The 16,549-nt window shown below is 33.3% G+C and overlaps 1 protein-coding gene across 1 annotated transcript in view; it reads right to left on the bottom strand.

The window, feature by feature from the left end:
* Positions 1 to 217: 217 nt before the first annotated feature.
* The window catches only part of LOC6037447 (beta-1-syntrophin), a 307,964-nt gene continuing 291,632 nt past the window's right edge, over positions 218 to 16,549 (bottom strand). Inside the window, exons 8-11 of the mRNA XM_038252886.1 lie at positions 9,058 to 9,175; positions 5,808 to 5,981; positions 497 to 700; positions 218 to 440 (exon numbers count right to left, since the gene is read on the bottom strand). Coding sequence (XP_038108814.1) covers positions 357 to 440; positions 497 to 700; positions 5,808 to 5,981; positions 9,058 to 9,175 — 580 coding nt within the window. The 3' untranslated portion in view covers positions 218 to 356. The remainder of the gene's footprint in view (positions 441 to 496; positions 701 to 5,807; positions 5,982 to 9,057; positions 9,176 to 16,549) is intronic.

Below are 16,549 nucleotides of genomic sequence, written 5' to 3'. Positions count from 1 at the left end.
GAAACTATTGGCACTACGCCCCCCGGGGCATGGCCTTCCTCTAACGTGGGATTTCTGCTCCAGCGCCTCTGACGAGACAGGAGAAACCGGGACCGACGTTTTACTTCACCATCCGATAGAAGCTCAGTGGATAAGGCGGGAATCGAACCCGCGTCTCATAGCATCATCGGGATCGGCAGCCGAAGCCGCTACCCCTGCGCCACGAGACCCACTTTTCCTCAAATTTACCTCAAATACTTTCTCTCATAATGTGTGAATATTTACATCGAGGGTGTGAAGTTCCCTTAATTGCTGTTAGTAAAATAATACTTTTCTTTTTTCTTCTACAAGCCAAGCGTCAGGTTCAGGTTCCAAGTTTACGCCAGCGAGTGCACCTTGGCCGACAGGCAGTTGTGCAGGACAAAGACCACCGGCTTTGGACAGCACTCCATGTCGAGTTCCTGGAGAAAATTTCAACCAGTCAATCCAAATTCTTACAATTTTCGATAATACTCACAATTTCCGCACCCCCGCTGCCATCCTCCAGGCCGCCGGCAAAGTCCAAAAAGAGCAGCTTGTTCCCGTCGTCGGCGGAACCTTTAAGCTTGTCGAACGGAAACGACCAGAGGGCCTTGGTGATGGGGGCGCCGCTGCCCACGAGCGACGAATCCAGCAGCGTGAAGCCCCGGTCCAGGTGGACGATTAATTGACAGGGGCGGCCCTGAGAAATAAATGAATGAAGAGAGAGAAGGCAAAATTGTAAATACGAATTTGATGAATTATTTGAAAATTTAAAATTTTGAGCAATATTTCTTTATTTTATTATTAGGGAATATTTATTTGTTACCGATTCCTTCGAAGGGTGCTTTCAGTCCGCATTCAATATCGGCAACAAAATGTTTATTAAAATTAAATTAAATTAACATTGTATTAAAAATTAAGAAAAACAGTGTAATAAATTATTTCCCATCCAGTTTTTGGATTAGTAGCTATAAGGCAGGCCTGCCCAACCTTTCCAGCTCAATTTTCAAATTTTTGATCGTCAAAATTACAATTGTTAATTTTTTCATGGTTTCTTTGATGGAATCGGTTCTCAGATGACCAGTGAACATAAATTTTCCAAAAGTTTGAAAAATTATTTATACAAGTCGTTTTTATCTACATTTTACGTAAAAAATCAATCTGGCCCGCGGGCCAGACCAATTTTTCACTTAAAACTTAAATAAAAACGACCTGCAAAAATATTTTTTCAAACTTTTATCAAAATTATGTTCACTGGTCATCTGAGAATCGATTCAATGAAAGAAACCATGAAAAAATTAACAATTGTAAATTTGACGATCAAAAATTTGAAAATTGAACCGAAAAGGTTGGGCAGGCCTGATATAAGGCAATCCGTTTAGTATCAAGAATAAAACATAACATTTTGAGAGCTTCTCCAGATTTTTTAAATTAATTTTTAAAAACATTTCAAAATGATATCTAACATTTTGAAAATTTATGCTTTTCAGATTTCAGATTTTTTAAAACAAAAATGTTATTGAAAATATTCTTTTTCTAATATGTTTTATGGGATAATTATAAATTATGTTCCAGCAAGTGCAAAAAATATACCGAACAAAACATTTTAACATATTCTGATACTGTTGCATTTAACTAATACATTGCACGCAAGATGAATGAAAAACAAACGGCCCTAATTAATACAAACTTTGAAAAATAACCATACGAGTAGAGAAAAAAAATCAAATTGCTAGTTATTCTGAGGACCTTCTCGGGTAAGCTTCCCTACGAATTCTGATTTTCGAGATGCGAAATAAAACAAATTTTTAACAGATGAAAATGTATGTATGTTTGAAAAGTTAATATTTTGAATCAAATACAAACAATTTTCATAAAAAATAAACTTTGAAATTTTATTGTAAATCACTTATCTGGTAACGTTGAAAAAACGTGAAGTATTTGGGTGGAACGAAAAAAAATCCTGTATCTATTTTGTAAAATTGTATCCCAGCAACACAGCAAAAAAAAGTTGAATTTTATAATGTTGAAAATTTGGTAGGTTGAATAGTACCTCTTTTTTGAGTAATTTTACCTAAAAAATGTTTAAATATGTGAACCTAATGAATATTCATCAGAAATTGGTGAAAATTCACTATCTGTCACCATTTCCTGGTGAACCACAATCTATCTACAGTCCAGACTCTATTATTCGAGGCCTCGTTTATCCGAAGTTTCGTTTATCCATAGTTCCATTATCCAATACAAACCGGAAAATCGAATCATGACCAAAAATTTATTTTCTTTTTTTTTTTAGGCCGTTGCAAATATTTTTCAAAGTTTATGTGGCCCCCTCAGTCCCCCTTTCAAAATTGGTTTGAAAAATCAGGGGGCAAAAAAATATTTTTCCAAAAAACTTTACAAAAAAAATTTCATGAAAATAGATGTCTAATCAACTGAAAACAATCTAAAATGCATTTTTCTGCATTGATAATCATATTTAGCATTTTTGGGCTTACTCGTTTTATCCAATTCGAGTTCTGCGACCCAATTTTAGTCAAATTTGAATTTTTGGTTGCCTTTAAATAAAAAAAAATGCATTTTTTAAATATGTTAACACCGCCATTTTGGCCACCATGTTGGATTTAAACATTATAAAACGTTTTAGAATTGTTTATGGGTAATACATAACCTCGACCATCAAGAATCAAGAATCAAGAATTTTTCCGAAGTGATTTTTTTCCGAGACATCCGGATAATCGAGTCTCGAATGAATTCAATTTAATGTTTTAAACATGGTCATCGAAAAGCACTTTGAAGAAAGACGAAGAATCGCTACTTATACACTTAAAGTTAACTTGAAGTAAATCCATCTTGATGGATTGTTCGGTTGATTTCGATTATAATTTTTCCCCTTTTAAATGGAGGACAGGTTTTCAGATTCTGTTTCGTTGTTTTTCAAAAATATTTTGAAAAAAAATGAATATTCTTATAGTTTCAAAATTCGAAAGGCTTGCCAATTTTCTGAAATTACCTTGACTAGTAAACTTTATTAATGGTCTAAAATCGTGTCAAATTTTAGTTTTTTTTTAATTTTGAAAATTCGAATAGCACAGATCAGAAAAAATAAATTTGAGCATCGGTCATAAAATTTGTCATCATTAGATTTATCTAAGCTGGCCACTTTGGAGGCTAAATGGGAATATAAATTTTGTGGAGACGCTTGTTGTATAAATTTGATGAATCGAAGCTTTTTGTGGAAAGTTTCGCGGATCCACATCCTTGCATATTAGGCCAATAACTCAAAATTAAAAATGTTTTAAACCTAAAAGTCGATTTTACTAAATCGGTGAAAATAAACATAAATGGTGAAAATTTAATAAAAAGCATACTATTTTTGGAAGTATAAAATATTGAATCTGACATACAAAAATAAATACAATAAACACTGGTCCATATCGTAAAATTACGTTGAAAATGTTATTTTTTTTCGAAAAATTGTGAAGTTTTGGAGCTTTGGGAAGAGGAATTTTTGGCTTGGTTGAAAATTAGAGAGGTTTGCGATTAGAACGTTGTTGAAAATATTGTTGTGTTTTTTGAATAACTTTTAAGGAATATTTTTAACATTTTTTCTTCTACTTGTAAGTTGTTGGGCTAGCCAATTCAAGCAACTTTAACGAAGACAATTGAAGAAACTTGAATTTCACTAAAATAGTGTTTAGATTTGGCTGCCGATGCGAAAAACCTAATATGCTACTCTTATGGGAAATTACCTTGACGGAGATGCACTAAAACGCGTTTTTCTCGGAATACTTGATTTGGCATAATAGCCGAATTTTCAATTATGGGCAATTTAAGAGATCATAAAAACAAACAATTTCGTTTTTGAAAGGGTCGAAATTATAGCCAAAAGATGGAATTTCAAAACTCAAATATGTTTAAAAATCGAAAGCCAAATTTCATGGGTCAGATATTTGAAAGGGGAGATCTAACGCCAAAAACCGTTAAAAAACTAAGGGGCATTTTCTGTAATCTCGAGATATCTTCATTTTATTTTTTGTTTATATTCAAAAGAAAAAATGTATGGGGCCTCTCTTATAAAAATCGCAAATTGTCCAACTGTATGTTTTTCCTTAGACCGTTGAATCAAAATCTGCTCTCAAAATTCAGACAAAGTGTCAAAATTTAGATTTTGGGTCCCATAAATACCAAAAATATGACCAAAAATCGTTTTTTATATGATTATTTTACAGTTCGCTTCTGCTTTTACAAGATATTTAAGTTTAAAAATTGCCCCTTTTTACCTTGAAATGGCTTTCAATTCAACTCTTAAGTTCAAATTATTTTTTTAAAAAAAGAAAATTATCTTAGATCTCTCTTAAACTTAACGCTGAACTGCAACGTTAAAAACTTATTTTTGAGGGTATAACTCTTTACCTCTGCACCACGAGTATTTGTTGGTAACAGTATGGCAAAACGCAATCTTACTTTTTACTAACAAAACGGGTTAACAAAATCAAATTAATAAGTTTCTGTACAAAGATAAACAGCTTGAATAAATTAACACATTTTCGAAACCTATCCACTTATTAAGCCAAATCAGCTAAAAATTCGTATAAAAATTCATAGCAAAATAAAAAAAAAAACGAAAAATGAAAATTCTAACGTCAATTATTTTGAAACATCATTTTTCTTCAAAAATACGATAACGTTAAAACCCCAGAGGCGTGTCTTCGATCCCTACCTTGGGAAGTGTCATGAGCTGTAATCAAACTTCAAAGTGCTGATGAGTACATGAAACTCCGATTTCGATTGACTCACATTTTCAACACTTTATTCATCGGTTGGTTAATTGAAAATTGTAGCTTTTACAAACCGCTAGTGGAAAAGAGAAAAAAGGCCCAATCATGCTGTTAAATTAAATAGTCAATTAATGACCCCCGACGATTACCCATTCAAGATTGTTACATTCAATTGTGCACTCGAGAGCGGACTCAAAACAATTATACGAAGCCCTTGCACCAATCACGTCATTGAAACAATAATAATAACTCCAAATCGAGCCACATCGAGTTTGAGCCACAAATTGGTTCACAAAACGACGTCCTTTTGGTCGTCGATCGGGCTTCCCAATATCATCGCCCCATAATAGTATAGAGTAGAAGCTTCGGCTGGTGCTGCTCAAGTGCCAGTGTTGCCATCACAGCAGTATGAGTATCAATTATACGGCAATTGCAAAATATAATAATTAGACGAGGACGACTCTGGTGGTGGAGCTGCTGCTGCTAATGAGATTATCAGATTGTACCTTCCCTCCATTGAAAAGCATACAATCTAGATACAGAATTCACTCTCTAATTTGTGGAACCGTGCCAGAACAGTGCATAAATTTATACCCGGAAAATCGATCGATAAATTGATAATTTTAATTGCCGGTACGGACTGTTTGGCAAGCCAATCGCTAGTTACAGTAGGCCATGAATTTCCAACTCAAAGCTAACAAAAAAAGTGTCCAGGCGTGGGAAGTGCAGTCTAAAATTGGCACGTTGCAGGGAAAATTTTGATGAAACTCAAAACCACCCCCACGCGGGGGTCAGACGGCCGCCAATTGGCGGACAAAGTGGCGCCAATTTAAAGGTCAATTGGGTTTCACCGCCGCTCGAGTTCCGTTGGGTCCGCTCTAAATTGGCTCACACATTTCAAGCTCTAACTACGTGGAATTTGAGCGCGGCGCAAATTTTCGTGGAAATCCGTGCAATTTTCCCACGCACGTTCATTGTGGAGTAATTTTTTGGGAACATAATTTTAGATTTAAATAAAACACTCACCTGATACAAACACCGGAACGAAAATTCCCGCTGGGTGATGATGGCCGTGTGGCAGCCCTGGACGAGGACGCGTGCCCACGCGGCCATGTCGCGGTTCGTCTCCGACCGCAGCCAGTGGCTGAGGACTCCGCGCGTCGTGCCGCACCGCACGCAGAAAATGCTCGACTGGGCGCTCTGTTGGAGGGGGGAAGTATAGTAAATTAAGAATAATTCAGGTTAAAAAAATAATTAAATTGGCAGCATATATATTTTTGTAAACAATTAAATTGTGAAAAAATCAACAAAATAGTTGAAGACCTTAAAATCTTTAAGTAAATAAGTCACATTTTCAAACAATTTTTCCCTGTATGACTTTAACTCGAAAACCGTGAATTTTTTAAAAAAATCCAAATTATTTCGGGTAAATTTTGGATACTTAAAAAAAATCTATTTTTCCAAAATATTGATGAAAAATTTTACTTCCGCCATACCCTAAAGCTCAAAAATTGGGGAAGCCAATGCAAAATGGTTTATTTCAGGGTAGTCACCTCGGGATAACCCCGAGAAAACCGTGAAAAAAAAATGGAAATTCGACTGTCAAACCGTGAATATTTTAGTTTGGTTAAGTTTAGTGGAAATTCCCCAAAATTATTTTTATTCAAATAATTTGAATGTTTGATGTTTTTCTCAATGTGTATGCTTTTTTTTCAAAAATATAATTTTGGAAAAATCAGGTAATGATGAAATAAAAAAAAACATATTTTCCAGAGATTGAAAAGCTTTATTATTATTTTTACTACAAGAAATTTAACTTTTTGTGTAAACATATTTTTTTGGAGAATAAAACAAGGAAATAAATGAAATTTTGTTGGTTTTAAATTTGATATTAGGCAAAAAACAATGTTTGCCTTTATTTTTGACGTTACGACTTGTTAACAAAATCGCTGCACCGGCAAATGTTTTTTTTTATATCTCGTGTTATAACTCAAAATATGACATCAAAAGCAATAATCAAAGCTTCTAAAAAACTAATTTTCCGATTCCGTGTGAATTTTAATTATTTTTTAATGATTTGAAACTTTTTTCTAGAACTCCCATCAACATCTACAATTTTGCCGAAGATACCAAATCGATTAGATTTATTTTTATTTTTCCTCTAAATGTAGAAAAAAAAACGAAGTTGACTTTATAGCTGTCGGCCACCACTAGTGTCTTCCTTTTTTAACTACAAGGATTTCGTCGCCCTGGGCTCCTAAGTGTACTAGAGTATGGCACGGAGCGACGGCGCCGAATACCCATATTTACACAAAGGATTTTAGAGCGCCCGCCGCGGGATTCGAACCAGCAACCTCTGGATTGTGAGCCAGTGCGCGGTCCGATTGATCCACACGGGCGGGCCTCTAAATGTAGACAGTTGTCAAAATTGTATATACATTTATATGGACAAACTAATTAATGGTTTTTTGGCAAAGAGGAAACAATCATAAAATGTTTGCCAGTTAAACATTTATTTTTGAAAGAGATTTCGGAATCTCGAATTATCAGAAAAAAATCAATTATTTATTTTGAAATCTTCACTTCTAAAATTTTATAACTTAAATTTCAAATAAAAGAAATAACTTCGAAAAGAACTGATATGCTTTCCAGTAATAATTTAAATAATTATCTAAAAGTTTGATGGATTTTGCCTTTAGTAAGATATAAATGCATGCAGATAAAATCAAAAGCTTTATGGAAATTTGCATTTTGGATTGAAAACCGATCGGAAATATCTTTGTTACTATGTACACAGAAAAAAAGATGGTAATATTCATCAGGAAATGGTGACCGATTTTGTGTCAAAAAAATGTGTAATATTACATCAGAAACTATGAATGAATTTTCATCAGTTTCTGGTTAGTTTATCAGGTTCACATTTTACACATTTTTTTAGGTAATATTACTAAAAAAACGAGGTAATATTTAACATTCAAAATTTTCGACATTCCAAAATTCACTTTTTTTTGCTGTGTAGTGCTAACGACCTTTCAAAAGCTATCTTGGGAAATAAAAACATTAAAAAATATCTGTGCATTCTGATACTCAGGTTAAAATAATAAATACATTGGTATTTGATGTAAAAACTTTCTGGATACACAGAAAAAAAATGATGGTTATATTCATCAGAAAATGGTGACAGATTTTGTGCCAAAAAAAGATTAATTTTCAACATTCCAAAATTCAACTTTTTTCTGTGTATTTTCCTGTTGTTATCGGGAGAAACCCGGGAATCGCAAAACCGGAATCTGGTGGCTACCTTGCTTGTTTATTTGAACCTAAGGAATCGATGGATTTTTTTAATCCAAATCGAAAAACACAAAAAATTATTGGTTCAGCGTATTAGCCGAATGCATTGCTGTGAATACAAAGAGACGAGTTGTTCCTTTTAATTTCTAATAATTCCTAATATATACTCTTCTCTTTCTATTCACATTTTTTTTTGCAGATTTCTAGAGAACGGCTAAGCGAAGTATCCGCAGTATTTCTCTAAACAAAAAAAAAAACAATGTGTTGTTATGCAATAGTTATAACAGGTTTTTCATTGATATTTTAATAAAATTAAAAAAAGCAGTAGAAAAAAAACAAAACAAAAAGGATTGCATTTTTTAATGGATAATGATTGGTCTTAAAACCTATGAAATATGATCTAAATCATCTATTTTTTTGGCCATGTACGTTTTTGAGCAAAGCACGGAGAAAATTTATATTGGCATATATTTGGTTTGAAATAAAGCTTTTGAAAATGACTGTTCTTATTTAAACAACTAATAAAAAGCCCGATACAAAAATTCAAATAAAATGTTTCGAGAAAACAGCATATCAAAAAACCGTTAAAAAATCACTGTTTGATTACATTTGAAACAAAATCCAGTGAATGTGCTTATAATTAAATTCTTTATTTTATAAAATTGTTTATTTGGAGTTTTCTTTAAAAAAAAGTCCAACAAAATATTATAACTCAATATCAGAATCTTACAGATCTCAAAAGTAAAGTAATGAATATATTTTTTTAAGAGCACGCGATTTTTTTTGAACCAAACTGCACCAATAATCAAAAGTGATGGAAATGCACATGGGACATTTATGCGAACAGCGACTCTGACCTCCAAAACAGAGGAAAATTAAAATTAACAGAAAATTGGCAAATACCTAGATTGCACCTCAAAAATTGAGTAGAGCGGAAAAAAAATAAATAAAATGCAATTCAATATGCACTGAAAATATCTCTTACCGAATTCGAACCCACGGTGGAAGTGTTGCCAGCGCCAGCCAACCGCGTAGTCACGAGGGGACAGCACTCGAAGGGTCTGCTCCAAGCCTCCACCGACCAGGGGGCGCTCTCGTATAACCTGCAAAGATTGAGATAGAAATAACAAAAGAATATAAAAATATGAAAAGGCCATTTCAGGGGTGATGATTATTCATGAATATTCTTCGAATTCAAAATAAACAAAGGTTGTCTGGCAGTCTAAATTTGGCGCCGATGGTAGTAGGCGTGGGGTGGAAAAAAGAATCTTCAAAGTCGGGCACATTGTTTCGAAAATGCTTTGAATGTTTTTTAGCCCATTGACTTTGAAATTTAACTCCCCCCTCAAGTCACGATCAAAAGGGTTTGGTTTTGGGGGGAGGCGAAGAAGATGTTTATAAGGCATAATCAAATATGCAAATGTATTGCTTCGCACCCTTTTCCCATGAAAAATAAAAAACGGTGAGAAAAAAAGTTCGAGGAAACTGAATCTCGGTCGTCGCGTTTCCGGTGAAGAACAAAACACAGGTCTGATATCCTTTTTTATTTTTGAACAACAAAAAAAAATCAGTACTTGTAAAGCGAGTTAAAAAGTGAGGCAAGGAGGGGGCACTGATTTTTTTTCCTGAACGTGATTTGGGACAAGGTTGGAAAATTGAAAATTACGTTTAGAGGAAAGGGGTTCCGACTCTTGATGGCCATTTAATTTGGATAATGTGACCTCACGGCAGCGGGGCCACTTTGGGGCCACCGCCGAGCTGCGTTAGCCCGTTATTATTTTTACATCACGTGAACGAGCGAGGTAAAAAAAAATGTTTGTGTGTGTGTGTGTGTGTGTGTGTGTGTGTGTGTGTGTGTGTGTGTGTGTGTGTGTGAGAGAGAGAGAGCAGGGTTGTTACAAAAAACGGTAATGGTGCAAGTCGTAAAACCATCAGTAAAAAGTGCAATTTTTGCCGTGGTTGGAAGGTTGAAGGTTTTTTTGTTGTAATTTGTAACGTAATTTAAAATTAATTATAGACTGGTTCGGTTAAAGAGCAGTGTTGGAAATTAACCCTAATTGATTCACCATGAGTGCTATGCAGTGGTTTACGATGGATTAATTAGTCAAGTACGACTTTATTAGTTGTAGTGACGCTCAATGGGTATTATTGATATTTAATCATATTTAGAAATCATAATTTAATCGAAACCTATCTCACCATTCTGACAATTTAGGATTTTTTTTGTGCAAATTTGTCTAAAGCTTTGTAAGTGCTTCTGCCATGACCAAGAAAGCAATTTTGCATCGTTAGGTCGATCAAACAAATCTACATACAATATAGGTTACTGTCTAACTGTTACTGTAATTGTGTAATGTAACTGGTAATTGTAATCGTGAAAAAATTGGTTTGTTTGAGATGATAAAACGTTTGATATTAGAGCAATTCTCTACGAAATCGGTCTTTGTTATTCAATTTTAATTTTTTTATTTTTTAATCCGACTGAAACTTTCTTGGTGCCTTCGGTATGCCCAAAGAAGCCATTTTGCATCATTAGTTTGTCCATATAATTTTCCATACAAATTTGGCAGCTGTCCATACAAAAATGATGTATGAAAATTCAAAAATCTGTATCTTTTGAAGGAATTTTTGATCGATTTGGTGTCTTCAGGAAAGTTGTAGGTATGGATACGGACTTCACTGGAAAAAATGATACACGGTAAAAAAAAATTGGTGATTTTTTTATTTAACTTTTTATCACTAAAACTTGATTTGCAAAAAACACTTTTTTTTTATTTTTTGATATGTTTTAGAGGACATAAAATTCAAACTTTTCAGAAATTTCCAGGTTGTGCAAAAAATCTATGAGCGTTGTTTTTTTCGACTTAGAAAACATGAATTTTCCTGTTTTTAAACCTTTGCATTGCAATATCTCAGCAACTAAAGGTCGTATCAACAAAGTCCGAAGAAGCTAAATACAGAGAACTTTCTCAGCTTTTCAAAAATATTATTTCCAAAAGTGGGCAAACATGTGCACTAATTTAAAAAAAAATGAAAAATTGCGACTATTTTCAAAAAAGTCACCTAAATATGGATTTAACTTGAAAACGGTGCACTTTATCAAAATTTCACTGAAGTACTTTTTGATTGCAAATTTGATTTTACATCAAAAAATAAAGTTGAAAAATTTTTGCGACCAATATTTCGATTTTTTGAAAAAAAAATCATAACTCGCTCAAAGATTTTTTGTACAACCTGGAAATTTCTGAAAAGTTGGCATTTCATGTCCTCTAAAACATATAAAATAAATAGTGTTTTTTTTTGCAAATCAAGTTTAAGTGATAAAAAGTTAAATTAAAAGTCACCAAGTTTTTTTTTACCGTGTAAAATTTTTTTTTCAGTGTAGTCCATATCCATACCTACAACTTTGCCGAAGACACCAAATCGATCAAAAAATTCCTGCAAAAGATACAGATTTTTGAATTTTCATACATCATTTTTGTATGGACAGCTGCCAAATTTGTGTGGAAAATTATTTGTACAAACTAATGATACAAAATGGCAATATACATAAGTTTACAATACAAAGTTTCAGTCGGATTAAAAAATACAAAAAAAAAATCGAATGACCGAAATCCTAGAGAACTGCTCATTAGGTAAAAAATATAATTTCACAGTGTTGCCATAATTTAAAGGCATGATTTTTCAAAGATGTTAAAAATAAAGTAATAAATTGACGTTAGTTTTCGATATAATTTTCAATTTTGAAAACAAAAAAGAATTTTAATATTTTTTAAACTGTTTCCGAGGCAAAACCACCTATAAGTAATGATTGTATTAAAAGTGACGGATTTTTATTTGAAAAAGCCATAACTATGCTTGTCCACCCCTAAAAATATTGTTTTTTAATGATCGGAAAATTTTAAATAAATGATCTTAAAAACATTTACTAAATTTGTAAAAAAAAATTTCTGGATCTTTTGAGAAGAACTGAAGAGTTTGCTTAAAAATACAAATAAACATTTTGTTTTGCATTTTTGGTGTTTTGAATCCGCCCAGAGTCTTCAAAGTATTCAAAAACAACCAAAAAGCAGAAAATGAAAATTTTGTTTACCGTCAGTGGGGGTGACATTGGGTCTGGGGGGTGAGATTGGGTCAAAGTGATTTTTTACGGATTTTACAATTTCTCAGGTTATTATCAATGAAACTGGATTCTGTTAAAAGGGTTGTGTAGGGGACATCTTAAGATGACTTTGCTGAAAAAATCTCGTTCCTAGAACAAATCCTGTTATTTTGGCAGCTGTCTAAAGTTGGGGTACGTTTTTGGCCAAAATGACCTCTCGAAAAATCATTTTTCTTATATTTTTGTTAGAATTGCTCGAAAACTACCCAAATGTTTGAAAATCTCCACTTCAAACATTAAAGCGAGTCAATACGATTCCCTCGAACAAGAAACGCTGTTGGATGACTTGTTTTTACCATATCGTTGTATTTCAGCATCATTTTAGTTTCATTTGACCCAATGTCACCCCCTCTAAGGGGTGAGATTGGGTCAATTTTAAAACTATTGGCATTTAAGGTAGTGTTCATCAAAATCCACCATATTTTGGGAAAACGTTAGTAAACTATCTAAGAACAAATCTACGTTGAAAGATTTTCGATGTTATTTAAATTGTTTTTGTTATAAAGAAATTTCGAGAGGTGTTTCGTTTTTTGACCCATAGTCACCCCCACTGACGGTATTGAACATTTTCAAAAAAAAAAATCCAGAACTGATTTCAAAATATTAAACACAAAATTTGAAATAATATTGGACAAGTTTTTTTTAACTGTTAGAAAGCCAAAAAATTTAAATTAACCCCAAAATTACAAATTGTAATAGAAAACACATTTTAAGATCATAAAATGTCATAACATTTTTCATTTCTTGACATTAAATGTCGGTCCTATATTTCCTGAGATATCGTGATATTTGATAAAAATCTTTAAAAAAATGATTAAAGGAATTCAACAATATTATTTATGCGATATCGGATAAAATAAAAATTTACTACCAGAACTTAACTTAAATAATATTTTTTTCAAAACATTTTAAAATTCAATAATAAAACATTTCCGTTTAATTTTCAATTAGTAGTTTTTTGTAATTGAATTTTTCTGCTTTCGTTAAATCTCACCAAGTATAACAAATTAATTTAATCCAATGATTACTGCTAATGCTGTAGCTGCAAGGATCTCCATAACTCTACACTGCCCATGATCGCATAAATGTCCCATATGCATTTTCATCACTTTTGAGTTATTGATGCAGTTTGGTTCAAAATCGTGTGCTCTTTCTAAAGAGCCTATAACATCCAGTACTTTGTTCTAGAAATCGGGAGGAAATCCAGTTTTTTCGTGAAAACTTAACACGTAGCCTTATGTATGGGACAAACTTCAAATGCCTTTTTCTCAGTTTGCTGTTTTTGCATATGGGACATTTATGCGAACATGGGCAGTACACTAGTTTATAAGTTAAAACAAAATGTATTATGCTTAGTACAAGAAATAAACATGAATTGAATTGAATTGAATTAAATTTTCAACTATTAACTAAAGTTTATTGACAAAAAAAAAAAAATCAAAATAGTTTGCAACAAATTTTGAAAAAAGAATTTTAATATCGTATAAATTCATGTTTACTACTTCTCTACAAAAATCTGGAAGTGTTGATCCGTGGGCAAACTTTTTTGAAGCAAATATCATTAATATTAAAAAAATTGAGGAAAAGTGAAATGAAAATGTAAGCGATGTTTTAGAAAAAAACTTTTATTTTTCAAAGTTACAGAAAACACGAAATTGAGTAACGATAAATGGCAGAGGCAAGTGTTAAAATTTCCCAGCTAAAAGAAAACCCCCTTTTCCCTAATCCAACCACAACGTGACAGACAGCTCAACTCCAAATGCAACTCAGCAAGAGAGCAACCTAATGTGGATTAAAATGGCAAGCGGACCTAATCCGGTTTGTTCCCACATACAGAACCCTCCCCGTGTCTAGCAGCGTGTGCGTGCCGGAAGCTCGTACAAGCAACTTAATATGATTAGCTTTGTGCCCGTCACACGACGTCTGTGGTTGTGGGTGTGTGAGTGAGTGAGACGAGCTCACCTTTGAGTTCTTGGCTGCCCGTCACCTTGGCTTGGTTGCAATCAATTAGCAAACTATTATGCCCGTTCAACTTCAACTCCCCCCCCCCCCTTCGTTCTTCTGGCACAAGGACACTCCGGGTTTCCGGGTTCCGGCCGAGTTGTCCAACGTTGGCAAACGGCGACGGTGTTATAATGTTACAAATCAAATTAAACTGACAAATTAATTATGCATTCTATCTCGCTTTCTCCCTCTCTTTCAATGTGTCTTTCTGCTTCTTGAACTAGGGAAGAAAGTGGAGACAGTGTTGCCCAAAAATAGTGATATCATTATTGACTAAACTGTTAAAAAATTAAAAAGTCACTAGAAATTTTCTAAACCAAAAATATCTTTTGAAAATATAAAAAATTTCCAAACTTTTAAATATCAAACATTCTGGCAACACTGCACCGACCAAAGCAAATCAAGTGTCTTCCCCCTCACCGTACTGTGATGTGTGACAACCGAGGTAATCCCATCTTTCAAATGTGCTGCTTTCCCTCCCACACACCCCCAACCTAACAACAGTGTTGCTGCCAAAGTGGCTCAAGTCTCATTTCTCATGGTGCTGCTGCTGCGCGCACCAAAGCAAGCCATGCCAGGAGGACCCACATCAGGAACTCTGGCTGCCAGCAAGTGACAACCGCAAATCTCCTCGACATCTGTGTGTGTGTGTGGGTGGGTTTTGTCTTGGGACACATCTCTTGGGAAGCGCAGAGTTCTGGTGGTGGTTTTCGAGGAAAAGTCAAAGAGCGTGATTGTAAATGTGACACATTTCCAGATTTGGGGCGGGGCTGTGAGTGTGTGTAACAATCAGTCCGGTGGAAAGTGACCATTTTTCGCTTTCCCCCTGTTTGGACGAGGGATAAAAGGTCGGAGCTGGTGATTGATTTATTGGGACGACAAATTGTGGGTTTGTTATGGAAATTTGGACCTTTTCTTGAATTAAAAGATTAATAAGATAAATTAATTGTCTTTCAAAACGTGTTTTTTTATCAAGTCTAAAATATTTTCATTGCATTTTAAATGGATAAATAATGTTTGTTATATATTGATGAGCACCTTCAACTTGACCTTATTTTGACAAAAAAATATTTGGGTCTAACTAAATAATTGAGTCGATCAGAGTGGGTTTGTTAACCCTCTACAACCTAACCCCGCCTTTAGACGGGTTTCGATCTATAAAATCACCAAAAATCCATTTTCGACCAATTTTTGTCTTTTAAAAAGCATTAGAAAGAAGAACTCTAGAAATTTTAGAAAATTGGGTTGGAAGTTTGACTTGTTTTATGTGACTTTGGCAATGTTTTTAGAAATGTCATTTTTTAGGGGTCAACTTTGGCTGTGTTTTTTACTAAAATTTCCTATAATTTCAGTAAAAAGAAGGTACTTTTACACTTTTTTTTTTCATTTTCGGGCCACAGATCTAAAAAGACATCGACTTTAGGAAAAAAATATATTATATATATATATATTTTCATAATTTAATGATATTTTGCAATTTTTCGGTAGGATAACTAGGTAGCATAACTGTACTATTGTATAAAGCATCTTGTTCTACTTTTTGCTTCAAAATTAGAAAGTTGGACTTAATTTTTTTTTATTTTAGTTTCCAAGAAATATTGGACCGATTTTTAATGTCAAAAAATGAAAAAAAATATGTAAAATGTTCGGATTTCTCGAGAAAAACTGACTTCAAAATTATAAAATCAACTCTTACATCTACAATGGTCTTTACAGTGTTTTCTTTTTAAATTTTAAGGGTTGATTTTATTTTTTTAACTTTCTTTACATTATTAAAAATTTAAAAAATCAATCTTGATATTTTAAAAAATAAAAAAACATTCATGTAAGATCACTTCAAATGTTGGAAAAATTATTAAATCATTATTTCTGGGGTTGCATAGATACAGCCCTATCTTAAATATTTTTGAGCATTTTTTTTAGAAAATTTTCCGATTCTCATATTTTGATACGAATGAAAACAGACACTTTGAGTTCAATCATTGCTTTTAGGTGGATTTGGCTTTAAGACTCTGCACTTTATCGACTAGAAATTTGAAGAAATCATAATTTCGAAATTTAAGTTGATATCTGAAACTGAAGTCAACTTTTTTTATAAAGATAGTTTTAACATCTTTTGAAAAAAATCATAGCTTTTAAAAAATGGGCCATTTTTCCAACTCGCAATAAATTGAAAAAAGTTTCCCCGACGCATCTACACAAAAGAAAAAACAATTCGCAAAATCATGAATTTGAGAACCACGAAGGAATTTATGAATGAGTATGATGCATTTGCACTATACACGTGAATATATTCCTTCGCGGTTCTAAA

The sequence above is a fragment of the Culex quinquefasciatus genome, chromosome 2 (assembly GCF_015732765.1).
Source record: "Culex quinquefasciatus strain JHB chromosome 2, VPISU_Cqui_1.0_pri_paternal, whole genome shotgun sequence".
NCBI lineage: Eukaryota > Metazoa > Arthropoda > Insecta > Diptera > Culicidae > Culex > Culex quinquefasciatus.
The sequence above is the reverse complement of the archived record's forward strand: the minus strand, read 5'-3'. Positions and strand labels throughout refer to the sequence as shown.